The following is a 21,337-nucleotide window of genomic DNA, read 5'->3' on the forward strand; positions in this document are numbered from 1 at the left end:
CTACATGACAGGCTGGGGAGACACTAATTTGAATAAAATTAGGCTAAATTTTAAATCCAGGCAACAGGGTACACAGTCAGAAATAGGGGTACGGAAGGAGTACATTACTGTGCCCCAAGGTACAAAAATGACATTAATACAGTCTAAGGACAAATATTGGACCTCGGGGGAACTATCTGTACCTTTTTTAGCGTCTGAAAGGTACATACATGTTCCTTAATTGTGAAAAGTACTTATTTGTACCCATTCTTTCAAAAGATAAAGTACAGGTTGATTAAGCTCTTTTTGATTAGAGGTTTTTTTTAAATTCTTTTTGACAGTAATTTATTTGCAACTGTATTGATTTAAGCATATATTTTAGTGTTTTTATTTTATTTTTTATTATTTTCATTGCTGTTGTTGTTTTTGTATTCCCTGAAACCCCCTTATTTTTAAGCTGCTTTAAGAACAACGAATTTATTTGAAAGAAAAAAAAGTAAAAATGCATTTAAACATTTTTTTAAGAGAGCGTTTTTTTTTTTTAAGTATAAGTATTTGGATGAATTGCAAAAAAGCACCCTCGGAGTGCGAGTTGAGCCCATCCTCACAACATCAAACAAAAAGTAGAAGAAGAAACTCAACGAATAGCTGGTGGATTCTAGAACTTTCTTTAAATGCAGCAGGTGCCATTTTGTTTTATCAACGGACGGAGATGGATTACGAACTTGCAAGTCCTGGTGTGCTCTGTTCACTTTCAACCGAGGAACTCTTAACAAAAATACAAGAGTGGGGCTTAGATGTCACCGAAGCTGAAGCTCAGCGTTTCAGAGGTAAGTTTTATTTAAAGAAAAATGTAGCGTAATTACTAATTATTGGTTTAGCCTAGCTTAACGTATATTAGCAATTTAGCTAGTTTCGGCACTCTCTTAGCTCAAATTATGTCTTTTTACAAACGTTTTTACAAACGTTTCATGTGTAAAGTTGAGGTCACAGTTCTGAAAAATGAAAAATGTGTACACATAGTATTTGTATAAGTTTGAACTTATATATGTGGTTCGGCCACAGTCTATGGGTTCGGTAACCCCTGCGCAGCGGAACGGCGCGAAATTTGATTCCCTGGTAGCTGAATGCAGTTTACCGTTAGTGTATTAATGGTTTAATAAAATCACGTTTTTACATCCACTCCAAGGCCATTAACACACATGGGCGGCGTTTAAAGGAAATATCTTGACGCCGCACTTGTTTAAAATATAACAAGGGTGTCGCAGCTGGGGTTTGATAGTCCCGTTTTCAGCAATGTGGGAACTTTTTCAGCATGTAATCTGAGCTTGTAATACGGTCCTCCGGGTGTTATCGCTATAAGTAATCGGTCTGAAAGAACAGACGGCAGAAACTGTCGGAAATCTGGAGAAAGGAGTCACCTTAGTAGTGAATATTAACAAATTACAGCATTCTAGTCTTTTTTTTTTCTTCCAAACTTGAAAGGGCACAAAAGCATGCTCAGACTCTGCTCTCCTGTGTCCAGTAGTCCCAAACAAACATCTAAATTTAAAAATGAAAACTTTGCATATCAAGAGGATTCACTCTAAAAATTTGGTTTATTTTATTTAATTTACTGATTTTTTTAATGAATATTTCTTTGAACTGAAAGAAGTTGTACAAAAGGTTTTAATGTGTGTGATATACGGTTTTTACCCATGTAAAAATGTGGTGTTAAATATTCTTACATGGAATTTAGAGTTTGTACTACCATTTATCTTGCAGACAATGAGGTTGATGGTGACACAGTTGACTGCGGTCTTACTGAGACTATGGTTGCATACCTTTTCCAAGGATCCTTCAAAAAGCAGGTTAAATTCAACCAATTTGTGTCAAGGATGAAGGAATCTTCAGTGACGCTGACTCTACAGACTCTCTCCAGAAGACTGGCAACCATCTACTTCGTCAACTTCAATAAGGTATTTTCTTATTTATAATGAAGTTAGTATGTCTGAAACATACATGTTGGCCATTATGCACTTTTAGGATTTAGTTAATATGATCATTTTTCCTACCATATGTATTGTTACTGTAGTGTTTTATACTTCAATTCATGCAATAAAAACAAACATTTAACTGTTTTCACAGCAATGAAAATACTTTGAGACTGCCAGCCTCTTTTGAAATTCCAAGATTTCCCAAAAATCTGCAACTAAAACTGGACAACAAAGAACCGTGCCATAAAAATCCAAGGGACAGACACACAATAATCAGAGTTCTATATGAAGCTGTGGCACAGTATACTATGTAAGTTAATCAGGGTAATGTTAGCTTGTTGCTTTAGAAAAAGCTGAATCTGTCATATTGAAAATAAACGCTACATTACTAAGAAACAATAACTGACACTTGATAAAGTTTGTTTGTCAGCAGTTGCTCTAACACTTATGTTTCTTCTGATATTACAGGTATCCTACAAATTCTGAATATGTGCAAGCTGTGAAGACGCTGGTAATGAAGTATCCTTTCCTCAAGGATCGTGAGGGAAATGGTTATGTAAGTTAAATTTAAAATTTGCATAAGGTTCCTTCAAGATTACAAAGTAAAAGTGAAGCTTTTTTCAATCTTGTTTTGTTAGTAAGACAATCTGTAGCCTCTCAGTAGGTTTGTATGAAGTATGTTTACTGATTCTTTGTTGGGTGTATTTTGTGTAGATTGTTTTTACAGTAACTTATGTTTCTGTTCAACAAGCACACATGGCATATGTCTTTGAGACGTAAATTCAAATCAGAGCGGGCACCACTAGTCGACAGTGAGGCAGTGAGGCGTTGTAAGGAGAAGTTTGGTTCTACGAGGAGAGGGCAGCCTAATAAATGTCAACGAACAAGTCAGAGAAATGTTTGTCAGGTTGGTGTGAGGGACATCTTGAGCTATAAAATGTTCTTGCCTCTGTTATTACATCTAAAACTAAGGATTAGGGATGCAACTGTACCCCTTTTTTCAAACCAAAACTATACCAATACTTGGATTAGAGCACTTGCTAATACAAAGTACCAGTGCTAATACTTCTACCTCACAAAATATTATTAATTAGAAGGCGCTAAAAGAGGGTGAACTAGATTTAAAAAAAACCAACATTTTAAATATGACTCCAAAACTAAAATTTCAAGTTAACAATTAAGATTTTATGTGAAATTATTTCAGAGTTTCCATATTTTAAATATTGGTTCATGGTATCGGTTAACTTTAAACGATACGAGTTCTTTGTGATGCACAGATCGTGTCAGCTCTAATTGTATATTTAGTCTTATGTTGGGTTTCTAATCTGTTTTGACTTTCTCTTCTCACTCTTGCTTTCTTTCAAGGGACCATGCGTCCAAGGAGAGGATTTATTATCCATCGACGCCCACTTAAAGGTCTTACAGTGCCAATATCAGAAGATGCAACCAGATACCATGGTGGTTCATAACCGTATGCAGCAAACGTTTGCTTGGCGGCAAAAAGAAATTGCAGATGGTATGCCTGTGGAGGATGTGTTGAAGAAGTACCCCTTCTTAGGGATGCCTACTGGTGTAAGTCAGAAAGCTGAACTGAACTTGGAAATAGCTGTCACATTTAACATGTTTATAGTAGTAAATTTTATTTTCCCTTGACCTTGCTTTCTTCATCTGTCCCTCTTTCCTTTTTTTGTATGTTCATGTAACTTCTTACAGTATTGTTGTTAAATTCTATAAAAAAATAATTATGCAGCACCATACATAATTAATATCAACTTTAGATTATTTCATTTTCATACACTGTTATTTTGTACTGAAAATTTATTTTTTACTTGTAGCTGTGCAACGAACTCGGGTGGATCCAACCAACAACGGGTAATGTAAGCCAGCGATTTCGTGAAGGGCTCTCATGTGTTGCAGCAAAGGTGATTGACGTTACACGAGGGAAAACCCCACTCTACCAGCTCTACCTTGATGCAAGAGAGGAGGCTCTCACTGATGACCTACCAGGTATTTGCTTTCAAGGCTTCCATTTTATATAATTTTTATAGGTAACTGGAAATGCCAGATAAAATGCATGGGTGATCTTGTGTTGTTTTTGGTTTTTTTTGGCAGATCTTGACACAAGGGCTGCACTTTTATTCCTGCCATACGTCTTCAAGGAGAAACTGGATCTCTTTGTCATACTTGGAGAGGTGTGTGTATTAAAATATTTAGTCTATATAAAAGGAAAACAAATGTATCTTTTGTTAAGAGACTAAGATATTGCTTTCCTCTACCTTCTCTTTTGACTTCAAAGGTTCATCCGAAAACCCCCTATCCAACTGTGCAGCTACTTCATGAAGACTGGAAACCAGTGTTCTCCAGAAGCGCTCCAAACATTGTGAAGTTGGATGGCAGTGAAGTGTGCAGAAGCTCGTGTATTTTTGAAGGAATCATCTCTTCTTTCTGCTTGTATTTTGTCTTCAACCTTGCTTATCCAAAACATCTGAAGAACACCCTGATTTTTCTCCAAAAGTACATTGTGAAAATAGATGAGGGTGAGGACCGGCCTCTGCCAATCACAGTCACCAGACAAATAAATCTTCTGTATTGACCACCATGCCTCAGCCATATCAGTGCTCCAAATGTGGCAGAAGAACCTTTAGTTTGACAAAGCTTATTCAGCACATAGGACTTATTCATTCCCACGATGCCAATTTTGATATAACCTGTGGACTCAGTGACTGCTGTTCTTCCTTCAAAAAATATGAATCTTTCAGACGACATGTGTATAGGAAACACAGAGAACAGGTGTTGTGTCCCCATAAAGACTTAGATGAAAATGAGCAGGAGGTAGTCAGTCCACACCCAAATGAATTTGCAAATGACATGACTGAAAATATTGAAACCCCTCCATCCTGGGATGAATTTTTGATAAATTTCAGAGACAATCTTTTCAAGTTCATTCTTAAGTGCAGAGAGAAAAATTCTTTACCAGTCTCTGTTCAGGAAGAAATTGTGGAAGATGTAAATTTTCTGATGTGTTTTTTCAAGGAGAACTACGATGCTTTTATAGCATATCATTTAGAGAAAATGGGTCTTGATGTGTCTTTGTGTCCAGAGCTTAAAAATGTCCTGCATTCAAATGAATTTTTTGAGAAGGCTTCAACAGCTATTCGATCTCCTTATTTGGTCAAAGAACATTGCAAATCAAAGCTCAACATGACAGAGCCTGTTCATTGCAAATTAAGAGACTCTGTGGGTCATACAGTTGGCTCGTATTCATATGTGCCTGTTGATAAGGTGCTAAAAAATTATCTTTCTCATGAAGACATACAAGATCACATTTTTTCAAGTGGCAATTTGGAAACTGATGAATTTCTAACAGATTACTCTGATGGAGAAATCTTCAGACATCATCAATTCTTCAAGGATAACCCAAATGCACTGCGACTCCATTTTTATGAGGATGAATTTGAAGTACTTAATCCTCTAGGATCTAAACGATCCAAACACAAACTTAGTGCATTTTATTACACTGTAGGCAATTTGGACAAAAGGTACACTTCTCAGCAGAGGCACATTCATCTAGCGTTATTGGTACGCTATTCTTTCGTTAAGCGGTGTGGTTGGCATGTTATCCTTAAACCTTTGCTTGATGATTTGGAAAAACTTTCCACTGATGGCTTTACTTTTACCATTGATAAAACTGAACACACTATTCATGCTGCTCTTGCAACTTTATCTTGTGATAATTTATCAGCTCACATGATTGGTGGTTTTTCTATGTCATTTAACACTGGTAGAATTTGTCGGTATTGCATGGCTTCTTATGAAGATATGAAACAATCCTTTGAGGAAGAAAGCTTTGTTTTAAGAACATCAGAGGTTCACCAGTATCATCTTGCACGAATCCAAGAATTTCCGGATGATAAAACAATATATGGTGTAAATAGTTCATGTCCTTTTGACAGACTGAGTTATTTCAGTGTTACGCAAGCTTTACCACCTGATGTAATGCATGATCTGTTGGAAGGTGTAGTTCCTCTAGTTATGAAACTAGTGATTTGTAAAGCCCACACTGAGAAGCATATTACAATTAGAGAGATCAATGAAGAATTGCAAAAAATGCCCATCGGTCAGAATGACAAAACAAACAAACCAGTACAGTTATCAGAGAGACTTCAGAGTGTTGGTATTGTTGGATCAGCATCTCAAAAGTGGTGCCTGTTCAGATTGCTGCCATTTCTGATGGCAGACCGTGTGCCACCTAATTGTAAATATTGGCATGTTTTTCTTCTATGTCGTGAAATAACAGAGATTGTAATGGCTAAAAAAGTGCGAAAAGAGAATATTTTATTGTTGAAGTTGCTTGTCCATGAGTTTCTCACAAAACTGAAAAGTGTATTTGGGGATGTAATTACACCAAAGTGTCATTATTTAATCCACTATGCAAGACTGATTGAAATGTTCGGCCCTCTACGTTTGTTATGGTGTATGAGATTTGAAAGTAAGCACCAGTATTTCAAAACGTTGTCCCACAATTGTAGAAATTTTATGAACATTGCTACAACTTTGAGCAACAGACATCAGTTCAGACAGTGCTGGGAGTTTTCTAACAAAAGTTTACTTGGTGAATTTGAAAATGTTTTTGGAAAAAGTGTGACTACACCATTTTTGTCATTACCACTGGAACTGCAACAAGCACTGACAGTCTATTGTGGCTTTTCTGAAGTTGATAGTGCTAAGAAAGCTTTCCAGCGTGTGTCAGAAGTAATTGTGAACAGTGTCAAATACTGTGTAAGAGATGTGTTTGTCATTGATGTACTGCTTTCAGAGAAGATTCCTCTGTTCTGGCAAATTAAGTACATATTTAATATTGACACAATGTGGGTCTTTTGTGGAAAAATTCTCATTCCTCTGTTATATGACAACCATTTTCATTCATACAGTGTTAGAGTTGATAGTGAATGGACGTTGCTAAAACCTGGACAGGAAATTGATGTTGCAGCTTATGACACATACTCTGTTGATAACAGTTTGTATGTAACAGTTAAGCAATGTATTTAAGAAGGTAATAAATGTGACAAGTATTTTTGACTTTGTATCTTCAATTTTTCAAATCCTGAGAGGAAAAATATAGGAAATCTGTGTGTAGATACTGAACCTTTAGAAAGACATTTTTGTACTCCTTTTAAGGGTTCTTTTTTGTACTTTATACTAAGGGTACAACTTTGCCCTTTAAAGTACAGGTTTGACGTGTAAAAGGTACAAATTACAAGGGTACAAATCAGTACCCACAGTTTAGGGTACAGAACGGTACCTTAGAGGGTACCACCCCAGTGACAAGCCATTGTACCCCTATAGGTACATTTCTGTACTTTAATTTCTGAGTGTGTAGGACAACTTTGTATAAACTGCCACTTCTATGACCAAAAAGAGAATTCAAATTGTGAAAAATTTAGGTAGCATTTCAGGTAATGCAGTACTAGTTCATCCCAGTTTAAATAAACTAAACTGTACCTTTAGACGTAAACATGAGGTATTGACATACTTCTGTTATTGACATTCTTCTGTCACAAGCTCTCCATCCGGAAGTCTCTCACATTAGTAAATGCAAAGAGTCTCATTTCCATTCATGAATCACTTTTAGACCAAAAAAAAGCCATGAGAAATGATTACATATAGCCACGGTCACAGTCAAACCCCTGAGGAGAAACGCTCAGAAAGTATTTTAAATAACACAGTTGGGACGATGGATCCTTATTTTGATAGTTTTCTTACCACGCCCTTGTCTAAATTCTTTTTCAAAATGCAATTGTTTTATTTCCAAAGACTATTTCATAACCAACAAGTGTGTCCTTCACAGTCTTGAATTCTGCAAAACCACCACTATTTTAGGTCCCAGATAGACTGTGATAATGGATCCATATTTCTTAAATACCTAAGAACAGCAACATTTGGTCTTCCGATGTCTGTGAAAATATGGACATATGCTGCTGTTCTAAGGAGAGATAAATCATCCATGGGGAGAAATAACAAGACAGAACAAAACAAAAAAAGAAAAACAGTTTTTTGTATCCATATATGATCCATCTTTTGTCTAACTAATAAAAGAAAAAACAAATTCTTTTACACACACATCCAAGAAAACATCAGTACTGATGATTCTGGCGTACATTTCTATGGCAAATTACTCTTATTGTTTAGTAAAAAGAAAAAAAAAAAAGATTACACCCAGATGATTCAGTTCTTTGTACAGGCTAGGACAACTTTTGTCAAGAATTTCTCTCCATCACATACAGGAAACAGCATACAGTTTGTGAGGTGAAGGTCCGAGAGTAGCGCCCACACTTAGCGTGAGATCCAATTCATCCTCTGAAACTCCAGGTGCAGGAGCGAAACGAAAATGGTGCAGGAGGGTGCTGAAGAAGAGGAAGAGCTCCATCCTGGCCAGACTCTCTCCGAGGCAAACCCTGCGACCTGTAAGAGACAATTGAAGAATAACTTCAGCTGTCCTGTCAGTAGATGTAACCTAAGCAATGATGGCTGAGCTCACAAAACTGCAGAAAATGGAATGAAGGCATCTCACTTAACAAACTTTTTCTCTTTGTCCAGGAAGTGAGCAGGATAAAAGCTGCGTGGTCTCTCCCACTCCTCTGGATCATGCAGGACAGGTGTCAAGAAAGGAAACACAAATTACAATACAGAAATGGAAAATCCTCTATATGGGGAATAATAACGAGAAGGCAGTGTGTTGTCTTCGTATAGCTTTGAATAATTACACAGCATCCACTTGTGTTTCGCGAGCGTCTGCTCCAAACATTTTTATTCTCCCATTCACAAATCAGTCTTCTTTTATAGAGGCATTCATGAGCCCTCTCAAATACAGCGCCCCCTACTGGCAAAACCCCATTAGCACATGAACACCCACACATCACCACATCCCCTTTTCTCTGAATTGTTTTACATCAATATATTTTTTTTTTCCAACACCATCAGAATATAAGATAAAAACAAATCCAGTCGTAGCTTTACAGATTAAGCCTAACTGGTCTTTTGACCTTAAGCTCTGACCTCCTCAATACAGGTTCTGAAACAACTGCACTTTTCTCCACATGCTCATGTCAATCCAGTGGTTTTAAACCAGACACTATCTCTGCATGTGACACATCAACATTTTCATCTTCCTCACCATATTGTTCCTCCTGAAATGTCTCTTTAGTCTTCAGCAAGTTACGACGGTTCCTTCTGAACACATGACCTTCTTCAGTTCTTACGTCATATGATCTCGGACCTGCTTCCTGAAGAACAATGGCTTTCCTGCTCCATGCATTCTGATCTTGGATTCTCACTACATCATCCTTTGCAAGCAATCCAAGTGCTCTTGTTCCCTTGTCGTATTGCAGTTTTTGCTTCCATTTCAGATGCTCCTGCTTTTTTATAATTTCTTCACTCTGCTTGCTTTCTGCATAGCAGGGCAAAGTTGTGTGTAGCTTACGATTCATCAGCAATTCTGCAGGGGATAAACCACAGTCAAGAGGAGCAGTCCTGTAGCTCAGCATAGCTAAATAAGGATCTGATCGACTGTCTGTAGCCTTCTTCAGAAGCTGCTTGATGATATGCACTCCTTTTTCAGCCTTGCCATTTGCCTGTGGATGTTGAGGACTTGATGTGACATGTTTAAAGCCGTATTCTCTTGCGAAATTCTGCCATTCTTTACAATTATAGCAAGGACCATTGTCACTAATGACAGTTTCAGGTATTCCATGCCTGGAAAAGATAGACTTCACATGTGTGATCACATTATTAGCAGTTGTACTTGTAAGCAGAGCAATCTCAGGAAAGTTAGAGTAATAATCTATCACCAACAGATAGTCTTTCCCATTAAAATGAAATAAATCTGTTCCGACTTTCCTCCAAGGCGCTGTAGGAGGTTCAGGAATCATCATGGGTTCTCTTGCCTGTCTGCTCTGAAACTTGTTACATGTTTCACACTTTCCGACCATGGTCTCAATGTCTTTATTAATGCCAGGCCAGTACACAGTGTCTCTAGCCCTCCTTTTACACTTTTCTATTCCCAGATGTCCCTCATGTATTCTTTGAAGTATCAGCTGTCTCAGACTATGTGGTATCACAATCCTATTGCCTCTCAACAGCAGTCCATTTACCACATTGAGCTCCGATCTAACATGATAATACTTTGAACAAGACCCTTTGGGCCAGTCTCCTTGGATATTTTCCATCACCGTTTGCAGCTCCCTGTCTGCAGCTGTCTCCTCGCATATTTGTTTTATCTTTGCGTCAGACACTGGCAGAGACTCCACTATCATATTAACATGATCGTCTACTTCTTTCTCAGTGGAGCTTGCGTGACACACCTCTGATGCTCGCGACAGTGCATCCGCTAAAGCTAAATGCTTTCCTGGTGTGTATATCAAGTCAAAGCTGTACCTTTGCAGTTTCATCATGAGACGTTGAATCCTCGGCGACATCTGATTCAGATTTTTCTTAATGATTGACACCAAAGGACGATGATCTGTCTCAACTGTAAAGGTAGGAAGACCATAAACATAACAGTGAAAAATATCAAGTCCATATGCCAGTCCGAGACATTCTTTCTCAATCTGAGCATATCTGGTTTCAGACTTAGTCATGGATCTAGAAGCATAAGCAACTGGTTTCCAACTCCCTTCTTCAGCCTGAAGTAAAACAGCTCCAAGCCCATCCTTTGAGGCATCTGTCGAGATTTTCAGACTCTTAGTTGGATCATAATAGGCAAGCACCGGGCGCGTTGTCAGTGTGGTTTTCAAATCATTCCATTCTTGTTCATGCCTCGCTGACCATTTAAATTCTATGGAATCACGAAGTAACTCCCTTAGTGCTGATGTTCTCACTGACAAGTTAGGTATGAATTTTCCTACAAAGTTTATCATTCCCATCACTCTGAGCACACCTCTCTTATCTGTCGGGCGTGGCATTGTTGCGATGGCTTTTACTTTTCTTTCATCTGGCTCAATACCTCCAGCAGAGAATTTGTCTCCCAGAAATGTTATTTCCTTCACACCAAAATGACACTTGTCACGATTTAGCTTCAATCCATTCTCCCTCATCCGCTGCAGCACCTTTACCAGTCTTTCATTATGTTCTTGTAGGGTGGAGCCCCATATAACCACATCATCAACATAACAGCGAACACCTTGTAAACCCTCTAACATGTTGTCCATGGCACGATGAAAAATCTCAGATGCTGAGATTATGCCAAATGGCATTCTGAGGAATCTATACCTGCCAAAAGGTGTATTGAAAGTACAGTATTTTGAACTTTTCTCATCCAGCTTTATTTGCCAAAAACCCTGTGCTGCATCTAGCTTTGAAAAGTATTTGGCGCCTGCCATTTCACTTGCAACCTCTTCACGCTTTGGTATCTGGTAGTGCTCACGTTTTATGGCTTGATTTAAATCGCCAGGGTCCATGCATATTCTCAAATCATTGTTTTTATTCCTTTTATCCACACACACCATTGAGTTTACCCACGCAGTCGGTTCTTCCACTTTTGTAATGACCTGCAACTGTAACATCCTGTTAAGTTCTTTCTTTAAACGGTCCTTCAGTGGAGCTGGGACTCTACGTGGTGCATGGATCACTGGCTTTGCATCCTCTTTCAGCTGGATACTGTAATTGCATGGTAGACATCCCAAACCTTTGAAGATATCCTCATAATGCTGTACAATGGAGTCAACTGCTCCACGCTGTCCACTTTCTGTTTCTGGACAGCTGATGTGATACACTCTTTCTACTAGGTTCAATCTTTTGGATGTCACGCCACCCAGCAGTGATTCACGACCTTCTGGAACAACATTAAACAATACATCATAATCTTTATGTTTTATTGTCACTTTAAGCCTGCATTGACCACTGCTCTCAATATACTTTCCATTGTAGTCTTTTAGAGGTACTCTTTTCTTTATTATTTTGGGCTTTGGTTTCATGGCATGGATCTCTGTCATGCTGATTAGGTTCGCCTGCGCACCTGTATCAATCCTTAGTGCCACCAAAGCTCCTTGTATTGGGAGTGAAACAATCCATGTGTCTTCATAATCTGAGCATCGCTCACTGTCCTCTGCTTCGTTATGCTCACTTTTTACATCCTCAAGTGACACTATGCCCACAAAGAAAGTCTCGCTTAAGTCAGTCTCTTCAACTACATGCACTGATTTGGGTTTGGCTTCCGACAGACATTGTTTGGCAAAATGATTTTTCCCATCGCATTTCAAACATATTTTGCCATAAGCTGGACACTGTCTAGGTTCATGTCTGCTACCACATCGCTTACAGGAGTACACTGTATCATCATTGCTGGGCTTCTGCGACATATTCTTCCTCATTTTCTTTTTAACCACAGCTATTCTTGCACTATCAGGTACTGCAGCGACGCTCGTCTCATTAAATGTCTTTGCATGCTGCAGGGCTAACTCACTCGCATGACACAGTCTTTCTGCTTCATCCAGAGTTAACTTGGAATCTCTGAGCAGCCGTTCTCTAGTCCGTTTATCATGGATCCCATACACAATTTGATCACGAACCATAGAATCTTTCAGCTCTCCAAAATCACATGACTGTGCCTTTAGCTTCAAATCAGTCACAAAGCAATCAAAAGTTTCTTCTGGTTGCTGCATCCGAGATTGGAAAACATACCTTTCATATACTGTGTTCTTCTGTGGTGAACAGTGTGCATCAAACTTTTCAACCACTCTGTCATACTTATTCCTGTCACCAACTTCCTCAAACTCAAACGTGTTGAAGACTTCAATGGCTTGAGGACCAGCTACCGTGAGCAGCAATGCAATTTTCCTGGCATCGGGTTTAGAGTCCAGTCCCATGGCAGCCATGTACAGCTCAAACTGCTGCTTAAAACACCGCCAGTTGCTGTCCACATTCCCCACCAGTTTCAGTCCTTCCGGAGGCTTCAAACTTTCCATCTCAAACAGAACTTTGAGCTACTATCGCTTCCGCTCTCCCACTTTTACTCCTGGTACCATGTGTTGTCTTCGTATAGCTTTGAATAATTACACAGCATCCACTTGTGTTTCGCGAGCGTGTGCTCCAAACATTTTTATTCTCCCATTCACAAATCAGTCTTCTTTTATAGAGGCATTCATGAGCCCTCTCAAATACAGCGCCCCCTACTGGCAAAACCCCATTAGCACATGAGGCACAAAAAGGACCGGAATGAAAAGAAACAGCACATACGTGTTTTCTAAGGCCAATCATTCCCCTCTTTCTGCAGTTGCTTAACAACCTGCCTTCAAGATTCAGTTTTATGCATTCAGTTAAACCAATGAGAATATAGGAGGTGGGTTATTCAGTCTAACCTTCTCACTTTATCGAGAAGGTTAGACTGAAAAGTGATGTCTCGGGTGGTTTTGTGGGGAAGTGTAGTGGGGATGATGCTGCTCAGTCTCTGTATCTCATGGATGACGGTGTCAGTGAAGGGCAGACTTTTCCTGTCAGCAACCTGCACCTGTTGGTCTTCTATGACCCTCCTCAGCTCCTCCTGGACCTCTTCTGGTACATGAAAGACAAAGTGGACACATTTTATCTCTGAAAACCCTAAGCTACAGTGGGGCAAAAAAGTATTTAGTCAGCCACCGATTGTGCAAGTTCCCCCACTTAAAATGATGACAGAGGTCAGTAATTTGCACCAGAGGTACACTTCAACTGTGAGAGACAGAATGTGAAAAAAAAATCCATGAATTCACATGGTAGGATTTGTAAAGAATTTATTCATAAATCAGGGTGGAAAATAAGTATTTGGTCACCTCAAACAAGGAAAATCTCTGGCTCTCACAGACCTGTAACGTCTTCTGTAAGAAGCTTTTCTGTCCCCCACTCGTTACCTGTATGAATGGCACCTGTTTGAACCCATCATCTGTATAAAAGACACCTGTCCATAGCCTCAAACAGTCAGACTCCAAACTCCGCCATGGCCAAGACCAAAGAGCTTTCGAAGGACACCAGGAAAAGTATTGTAGACCTGCACCAGACTGGGAAGAGTGAATCTACAATAGGCAAGCAGCTTGGTGTGAAAAAAATCAACTGTGGGAGCAATCATCAGAAAATGGAAGACATACAAGACCACTGATAATCTCCCTCGATCTGGGGCTCCACGCAAGATCTCATCCCGTGGGGTCAAAATGATCATGAGAACGGTGAGCAAAGATCCCAGAACCACACGGGGGGACCTGGTGAATGACCTGCAGAGAGCTGGGACCAAAGTAACAAAGGTCACCATCAGTAACACACTACAACGGCAGGGAATCAAATCCCGCAGTGCCAGACGTGTTCCGCTGCTGAAGCCAGTGCATGTCCAGGCCCGTCTGAAGTTTGCCAGAGAGCACATGGATGATACAGCAGAGGATTGGGAGAATGTCATGTGGTCAGATGAAACCAAAGTAGAACTTTTTGGTATAAACTCAACTCGTCGTGTTTGGAGGAAGAAGAATACTGAGTTGCATCCCAAGAACACCATACCTACTGTGAAGCATGGGGGTGGAAACATCATGCTATGGGGCTGTTTTTCTGCCAAGGGGACAGGACGACTGATCCGTGTTAAGGACAGAATGAATGGGGCCATGTATGGTGAGATTTTGAGCCAAAACCACCTTCCATCAGTGAGAACTTTGAAGATGAAACGAGGCTGGGTCTTCCAACATGACAATGATCCAAAACACACCGCCTGGGCAACAAAGGAGTGGCTCCGTAAGAAGCATTTGAAAGTCCTGGAGTGGCCTAGCCAGTCTCCAGACCTCAACCCCATAGAAAATCTGTGGCGGGAGTTGAAAGTCCGTGTTGCTCGGCGACAGCCCCAAAACATCACTGCTCTCGAGAAGATCTGCATGGAGGAATGGGCCAAAATACCAGCTACTGTGTGTGCAAACCTGGTAAAGACCTATAGTAAACGTTTGACCTCTGTTATTGCCAACAAAGGTTATGTTACAAAGTATTGAGTTGTATTTTTGTTATTGACCAAATACTTATTTTCCACCCTGATTTACGAATAAATTCTTTACAAATCCTACCATGTGGATTCATGGATTTTTTTTCCACATTCTGTCTCTCACAGTTGAAGTGTACCTCTGGTGCAAATTACTGACCTCTGTCATCATTTTAAGTGGGGGAACTTGCACAATCGGTGGCTGACTAAATACTTTTTTGCCCCACTGTATAGTCAAGAAATGCAATTTACATCACTTCTTTCCTTTGATTTTGATATGGTCACTCCTTCCTGTCCATTGGCATTTTCAAATCGAGGATTACTCAGGCACCTCACCCTATATCTTTGGATATTTGGCTATAAGCAGAAGTGCCCATCTCATCTCAGTGTTTGCCGGCAGCAAACAGATTCATTACTGTAATTAAAAGGTTATCATCATGGAAGTGACTTTTGATAATCCCAGCCTTCTGCACATAGACATTTAACAGCAAAGTCACTAAAATAAAGTTTAAGGAGCTTCAGTAGTATAAAAAAAAGTTGTCCAACACTTATTTTACATTTACTTCAAAGCTCTGTGATGCAGGTTCAAGAACAAAAGTTATTCTTTACAAAAAAAACAAAAAAACAAAACAAAAACTCCACTATGAAAATAATCTCTCTCTATTGATTAACAGAAAAAATTGCAACACGTTGCACATAGACATTAACATTAGCAAATGATTGAATCATCATATTCAAATCTGTGTCCATAGACAATGGAGCAGATTATGTTAGAGACTGCACAGTTAATTGGTTGGGTTGTATCAAAAGCTTCTCCTGTGCCCCCCCCCCCCCCCCAAAAAAAGGAAAAAAAAGATATTTAAGTAAAATTTCAGATAATACTAGTTCATCCCAGTTTAAACAAACTCAACTGTACCTTTAGATTTCTTGAAAATATCAATAGGTATTGACATTCCTCCATAATCTTGTCTTCACATGCAAACATGCAATCAACAAGTGCCTCCTTCACTGTCCTTTATCCTGCCAGTACCACCACTTTTTTTAGGTCCCAGATAGATGGTGAAGACTGATCCATATTTCTTAAATAACTAAGAACAGTGGAGTATGTTGATATTTTCACAGACATCGGAAGATCAAAGGTGAAAAAGCTGCCACAGGGGGGGGAAAAAATCCCTGAAAAGTTGCCACAAAAAAAACTGACCTCCATTAATGAGATATCAAGTCTTTTCAGGTCCAGCTGCAGAAGATTCCCCAGTAGGGGAAATGCTCTCGGTCCTGGAGGCTCCTTTACATTTCTTTTGGAACTGAAGCTTGAGGAAGAGATGAAGAGGATCAGTATCAGCACAATCAGAACCATTACTAAGAAGACAGAGTTTGTTGACTCAATAAAAACAGCATCTATTGTCCCCATGGCCTTGAAAGAAAATATCCAAAATGTGTTATTTGAACTGAAAGAGACAATTTTTTTTCTCAGAATGTTTCAAAATTTATAGAAAAACTATTTTTTTAGACATTGTCAAAGAGCAAGAAACATGTATATAAACCACAGCTAGCACACTAGACTGTGACTTCTGTGGTAGTGAATTAATTGCTTAATGACTGGCAGGTGGGTTGAAGAGAGAGAGAGACAAACTCAAAGGCTCTTGATGCTGCAGCTGGAGCTGGTGTGGTGCCTCAGGTCCTAGTCTGCACTATACAGCATACTTTCTCTTTTAGTGTACACTTCTATAATTGGCAAATTCTGATCTATAATAATACCTAGATACTTTTAAGATGTGAACAATTTCAGCACCTTGAATTGTTTTATTTTTAGGAAACAACTCTGCCATTTGAGAACAACATGAACTCGGATTTGTCTACATTTAACACCGTAAGTTAAGTTAAATGGGACTGAAGGCAGACTGCAGAAATTCAAGGGTTTGTGCTACTGTAGGAGATGAAGAATAAATAGTTGTGTCATCTGCAAAAAGATGGAATGCTGCATTTGATAAATTATCAGAAAGGTTATTCATATAGAGATAAAGACCAACGGTCCTAATATGGAGCCCTGAGGAACTCCTTTGGGTACTGGGAGAAAAGAGGAAGAAGAAAGTAATTTGACAAAGAAATTAAAGATAAACCAATATTGTTTAGTCTGTTTACTAAAATGGCATGGTTATTGTGTCAAAAAGCTTCAAGTTTCCAGTCAAGAAAAAGAGCAGCACAGTATTTTTTGCAGTTCATTGCATCAATAATATCTGTTCTGCCTTTTATAACTTAAATTGGATATCATAGTTGTAAACTGCCCTAGAGCTCCCTCTAGTGGCTGCTTTGTAATATGGGTTTGGTTACTTTGGAAAGGGGAAAAAATGAGAACGTGAAGAAGAAATAAAAGATGGCGGAAAGTGATACCGTAATGTTATCGTTCTAAGCTGATACGGACCTTAACATGTTGTTGCCTTGGACAAGATATGTCTGTAAGTATGAGTGTCGATAAAATAATTATTATCTTCAGTTTTGTGTAAAAATGGTACGATAACTTGTACATTTGAAAGTTTTATCTTGTTAGCTTGCAGTAAGAGTGTAACAAGCTAGTTTACAATGTTAGTTAGCTAATACAGTATTTTGTACTTTCAGTTTTACGATGGTCAAAGAGAAGGCAATGGTCAGAGGCCATTCTTCAATAAATCAGCGCAAAAAGGAAAATAAGTCTGGTTATTGGAGCATCGTTATCTCACTGTCTAGCTGGTGAAACTAAGAGACTCAGGGCGCAGACACACAGTAAAAAGACATTAGCGCAGCGGGCAGGAGGAGCTATTTTCAGCACATCAGTTATGAGTCTACGGTCAGGAAAGCAAAATCAACTGGATCTTCCAGAAGAGGAAGAAACACTAGACCAAAGAGAAACAGAACAAGTGCACAACGCAGTGGATATGGAGAACAAGGATAATGCAAGCAACGCAGACACACAGGGGGAGTCTAGATGCTCGCGTACATCCAAGCGTTCATCCACAAGTTCTGCAGCACTTAAAGCACGAGCAAAAGCAGAGGCTGCACATGCACAGCTGGCGTATTCAGAAAGAGAAGCAGCTATAATGAAACAAAAAACTGAACTTGAGGCTAATTTACATGTTTTGAGTTGTCAAAAGGCTGTTGCAGTTGCAGAAGCAGAGGTTGCAGTTTATGAAGAAGAGGAGGAGTGACTCTCAAAAAGTGAACTGCGCTATCCATTGGTGGGACCACCCGCTAGTTCAAAACAACGCACAGCAGAGTATGTACAAAAACACTCAGATATTTCCCTTGAAGAATTCAAATTAAAATTAGATCCACTTGCCTGTCACAAAGCTGCACGTGAACAATGCGAAATGGCTATGAATGCAGATATAGACAAAAGGCTAATGTTAAAGTGGAACTCCAAACACAACAGAGAGAGAGACTGGATTCCCCCAAACCTTATCCGTACGACACTCTTCAAACATCAACAGAGACACAGGGTGTCCAGGATATTACAAGGTACCTGACACAGAGGGAAATGTTAAGTACTGGACTTTTGCAGTTTGATGACCACCCAGAAAACTACTGTGAGTGGAAGGCGTCATTTCAAAGTGCTATTAAAGACTTGCATGTTACACCTCAAGAGGAGCTAGATTTAATGGTCAATTGGCTTGGAGTTGAGTCTGGTCACCAGGCCAAAAGAATCCGATCAGTCCATGTCTTTAATCCAGCTGCAGCTCTCAACCTTGTGTGGCAAAGACTCGAGGAATGTTATGGATCTCCAGAAGTGGTAGAAAATGCACTGTTAAAAAAGATTGAACAGTTTCCCAAACTAAACAACAGAGACAACACAAAGTTAAGAGAGCTGGGTGACGTTCTTCAGGAAATAGAATGTGCAAAAGATGGAGGATACCTACCAGGCCTCTCATATTTGGACACAGCTCGCGGAGTCAACCCCATTGTGGAAAAGTTACCATATGACTGCAGGAAAAATGGATTGCAACAGGAGCAAAGTACAAAGAAGAACATAAAGTTGTTTCCCCCCCTTTCAGTGTCTTTTCAAAGTTTGTAAGACAACAAGCCAAAATAAGAAACGACCCAAGCTTTGTCATCACACCTCCTGCCGACACAAGCTTCAAGAAGGAGAAAAGCTTCAGAGGCAGTAACAGGCAAGTGATTAGTGTACACAAAATGGACATTCCTACAGGCACTAGTTCACCTCAAAATAGTTACAGCAAGCCTATAGAAAGCCCTGACAAGGTATGCCCAATACATAAGAAGCGTCACCCTCTTACAGTTTTTTCTGATTGCTTAAGCACATTTTTTGTAACTATTGGCTAATTTTGCAAAACTCTTCACACAAATAAGAAAACCTGTCACCCAATCATCAAAACATTGTAGTTCTCTTGCAAAAGCAAACACAGCTAGATTAACTCTTCACACCTTTGTAAAAATGGTGTTTCCGTATCAAACAGTACACACAAGCCATCATCTACTAAGCACACAATGCGCCAACTGCACACTGATGGTATGAATACAAAACACATCTGGCCTTTGCTTTCTCTGTGCACAAGGTAGGCTATGTCAGTTTGAGCTCATACTTCTGTCATAGATCCATAAGCATAGAGGGATCCAAACTTCAAGTACTGGTGTTTATTCACACACATCAAAACAAACACAAGTGTTTATTTCCAAGTATAGGATTATTTGCAATCGCCATAATGACTATATGGGTTACTTGGTCTGCAGTGAACATGCTTCCTCTGTCCCAGCATCTGGTCATCTAGCAATTCTCTAAAGTAACAATTTCAGTATTTTTACATCAATGGTATTGGTGTGTTTCTCATTGGCATATGGCAGTGCTACAAATCTTTGTGCGAAGTGACTGTACTAACCGATTCTCATTTCAAGATGTCCTTATGGTACTTGCTACAGTGTAGCGGCTCAAGTTAGGCTGGACCCGTTGGCCAGCTACCCTCAGGGTCATTCCACGGTTGATTACATGGTCCACTATTGTAGCTCTGATGTCATCAGCAATTCTATTTCTTACTCTTCCTACCCTTCCTCTCCCCCCTCCTCATCTTCCTCTCCCCCCTCCTCGTCTTCCTCTTGCTCCTCCTTGTCCTTGTCGTCCTCTTCATCCTACTTCTTCACCTCCACGTCCTCTTCCTCGGCCTCCTCTACTTCTCACTCTTCCTGCTCCCTCCATTGTACTCCGCACACACAGCTTACCTGTATTATAGTGCTTAGCCTGATTGCAAAGTGAACGAATTATCTAAAAAAGTTTTCACATGTGAAAGTGTGCCAGACAGTTGGCAAATTAGTGTTAATGATAGCCATACATGTGTATACTTTTGCTAGGAGTGTGTTGGAAATTTGGTAATTGAGTGTTGTGCAGTGAATTGTGCCTACAGTTGTGCAAAGTGTGTGTTACAAAATTGCAAACTGAGTGCAAAGCAGTTTTTGTGCTTTTAGTTTTGCAAACTCAGTGAGTGGTTTTGCTATAAGTCTGAATAGTTTTAGAGATTGTGCTACAGGAATCACAGTTAGGGTTTAAGCATTCAGAAAAAACTGTAAAAGGTGCAAGAGTTTTAGAGCAAAGCCCATAGATGAGCGCAAGTCATTTTTAAAAGAGAACAGAATCTGTTTTAAATGCTGTGGCTCTACTCAACATCTAGCAAGGGACTGCAGGGCTCAAATAAAATGTATGGACTGTGGTAGCGACAGGCATTTAGCAGTGCTACATCCAGGTCCACCCCCTGCTCCAGCTGAGAGCTCTGGAGCTGATAAAGATGATGGCGGGGAGACACAGGATAGTTCAAATGCCTCAGTTGTTTCCAAATGCACAGAAGTCTGTGGTGATGAAGATAGCCCACATTCATGCTCAAAAATAAGTCCTGTGTTAGTCTATCCAGAAGGTGAAAAAGAACAGGCTAGAAAGATGTATGCAGTGCTTGATGAACAAAGTAACAAGTCACTAGCTAAGTCTCAGTTTTTTGAGCTCTTTAATATTAAGACACGCTCAGAGACTTACAAGCTCAGAACATGCTCAGGACTGTCAGATAATGTCGGCAGAACGGCAATAAACTTCATGATTGAGTCAATGGATGGTAAAGTAATGGTAAATAAATGGCCTGTATTTATATAGCGCTTTACTAGTCCCTAAGGACCCCAAAGCGCTTTACATATCCAGTCACCCACCCATTCACACACACATTCACACACTGGTGATGGCAAGCTACATTGTAGCCACAGCCACCCTGGGGCGCACTGACAGAGGCGAGGCTGCCGGACACTGGCGCCACCGGGCCCTCTGACCACCACCAGTAGGCAACGGGTGAAGTGTCTTGCCCAAGGACACAACGACCGAGACTGTCCAAGCCGGGGCTCGAACCGGCAACCTTCCGATTACAAGGCGAACTCCCAACTCTTA

General features: G+C 39.8%; 1 protein-coding gene and 2 pseudogenes across 3 annotated transcripts; 1 reads left to right on the plus strand and 2 right to left on the minus strand.

Moving 5' to 3' along the window:
* The first annotated feature begins 541 nt into the window (after nucleotides 1-541).
* Nucleotides 542-7,044, plus strand: LOC147313091 (sterile alpha motif domain-containing protein 3-like). 3 transcript variants are annotated; one of them, XM_086265050.1, is made up of 9 exons: nucleotides 542-809; nucleotides 1,744-1,937; nucleotides 2,107-2,265; nucleotides 2,424-2,511; nucleotides 2,707-2,862; nucleotides 3,321-3,527; nucleotides 3,791-3,962; nucleotides 4,068-4,147; nucleotides 4,252-7,044. In XM_086265050.1, coding segments are annotated over exons 3-9 (1,002 nt in total). In that variant the 5' UTR covers nucleotides 542-809; nucleotides 1,744-1,937; nucleotides 2,107-2,263; the 3' UTR covers nucleotides 4,549-7,044. The 3 variants fall into 3 exon arrangements, with proteins under 3 accessions (XP_086121176.1, XP_086121178.1, XP_086121177.1); XM_086265052.1 differs by lacking the exon at nucleotides 2,707-2,862 and having other exon boundaries at nucleotides 554-809; XM_086265051.1 differs by lacking the exons at nucleotides 542-809; nucleotides 1,744-1,937; nucleotides 2,107-2,265 and having other exon boundaries at nucleotides 2,424-2,862.
* On the minus strand, nucleotides 6,148-15,635 carry LOC147313092 (cytochrome P450 2K3-like; annotated as a pseudogene).
* On the minus strand, nucleotides 15,588-16,342 carry LOC147313093 (cytochrome P450 2K1-like; annotated as a pseudogene).
* Nucleotides 16,343-21,337: the final 4,995 nt, after the last annotated feature.

The sequence above is a fragment of the Aulonocara sp. 'chitande type north' Nkhata Bay genome, linkage group LG15, assembly GCF_057382095.1.
Source record: "Aulonocara sp. 'chitande type north' Nkhata Bay isolate Kocher_YH1m ecotype deep benthic linkage group LG15, A_spYH_male_GT1.1, whole genome shotgun sequence".
Taxonomy (NCBI): Eukaryota; Metazoa; Chordata; class Actinopteri; order Cichliformes; family Cichlidae; genus Aulonocara; species Aulonocara sp. 'chitande type north' Nkhata Bay.

Excerpts from the sequence above, each read along its gene's own strand:
- LOC147313091 (XM_086265050.1), top strand. Across the intron at positions 2,512-2,706 it reads ATCGTGAGGGAAATGGTTAT|CACACATGGCATATGTCTTT; the intron begins GTAAGTTAAATT and ends CTGTTCAACAAG. Across the intron at positions 4,148-4,251 it reads TCTTTGTCATACTTGGAGAG|GTTCATCCGAAAACCCCCTA; the intron begins GTGTGTGTATTA and ends TTGACTTCAAAG.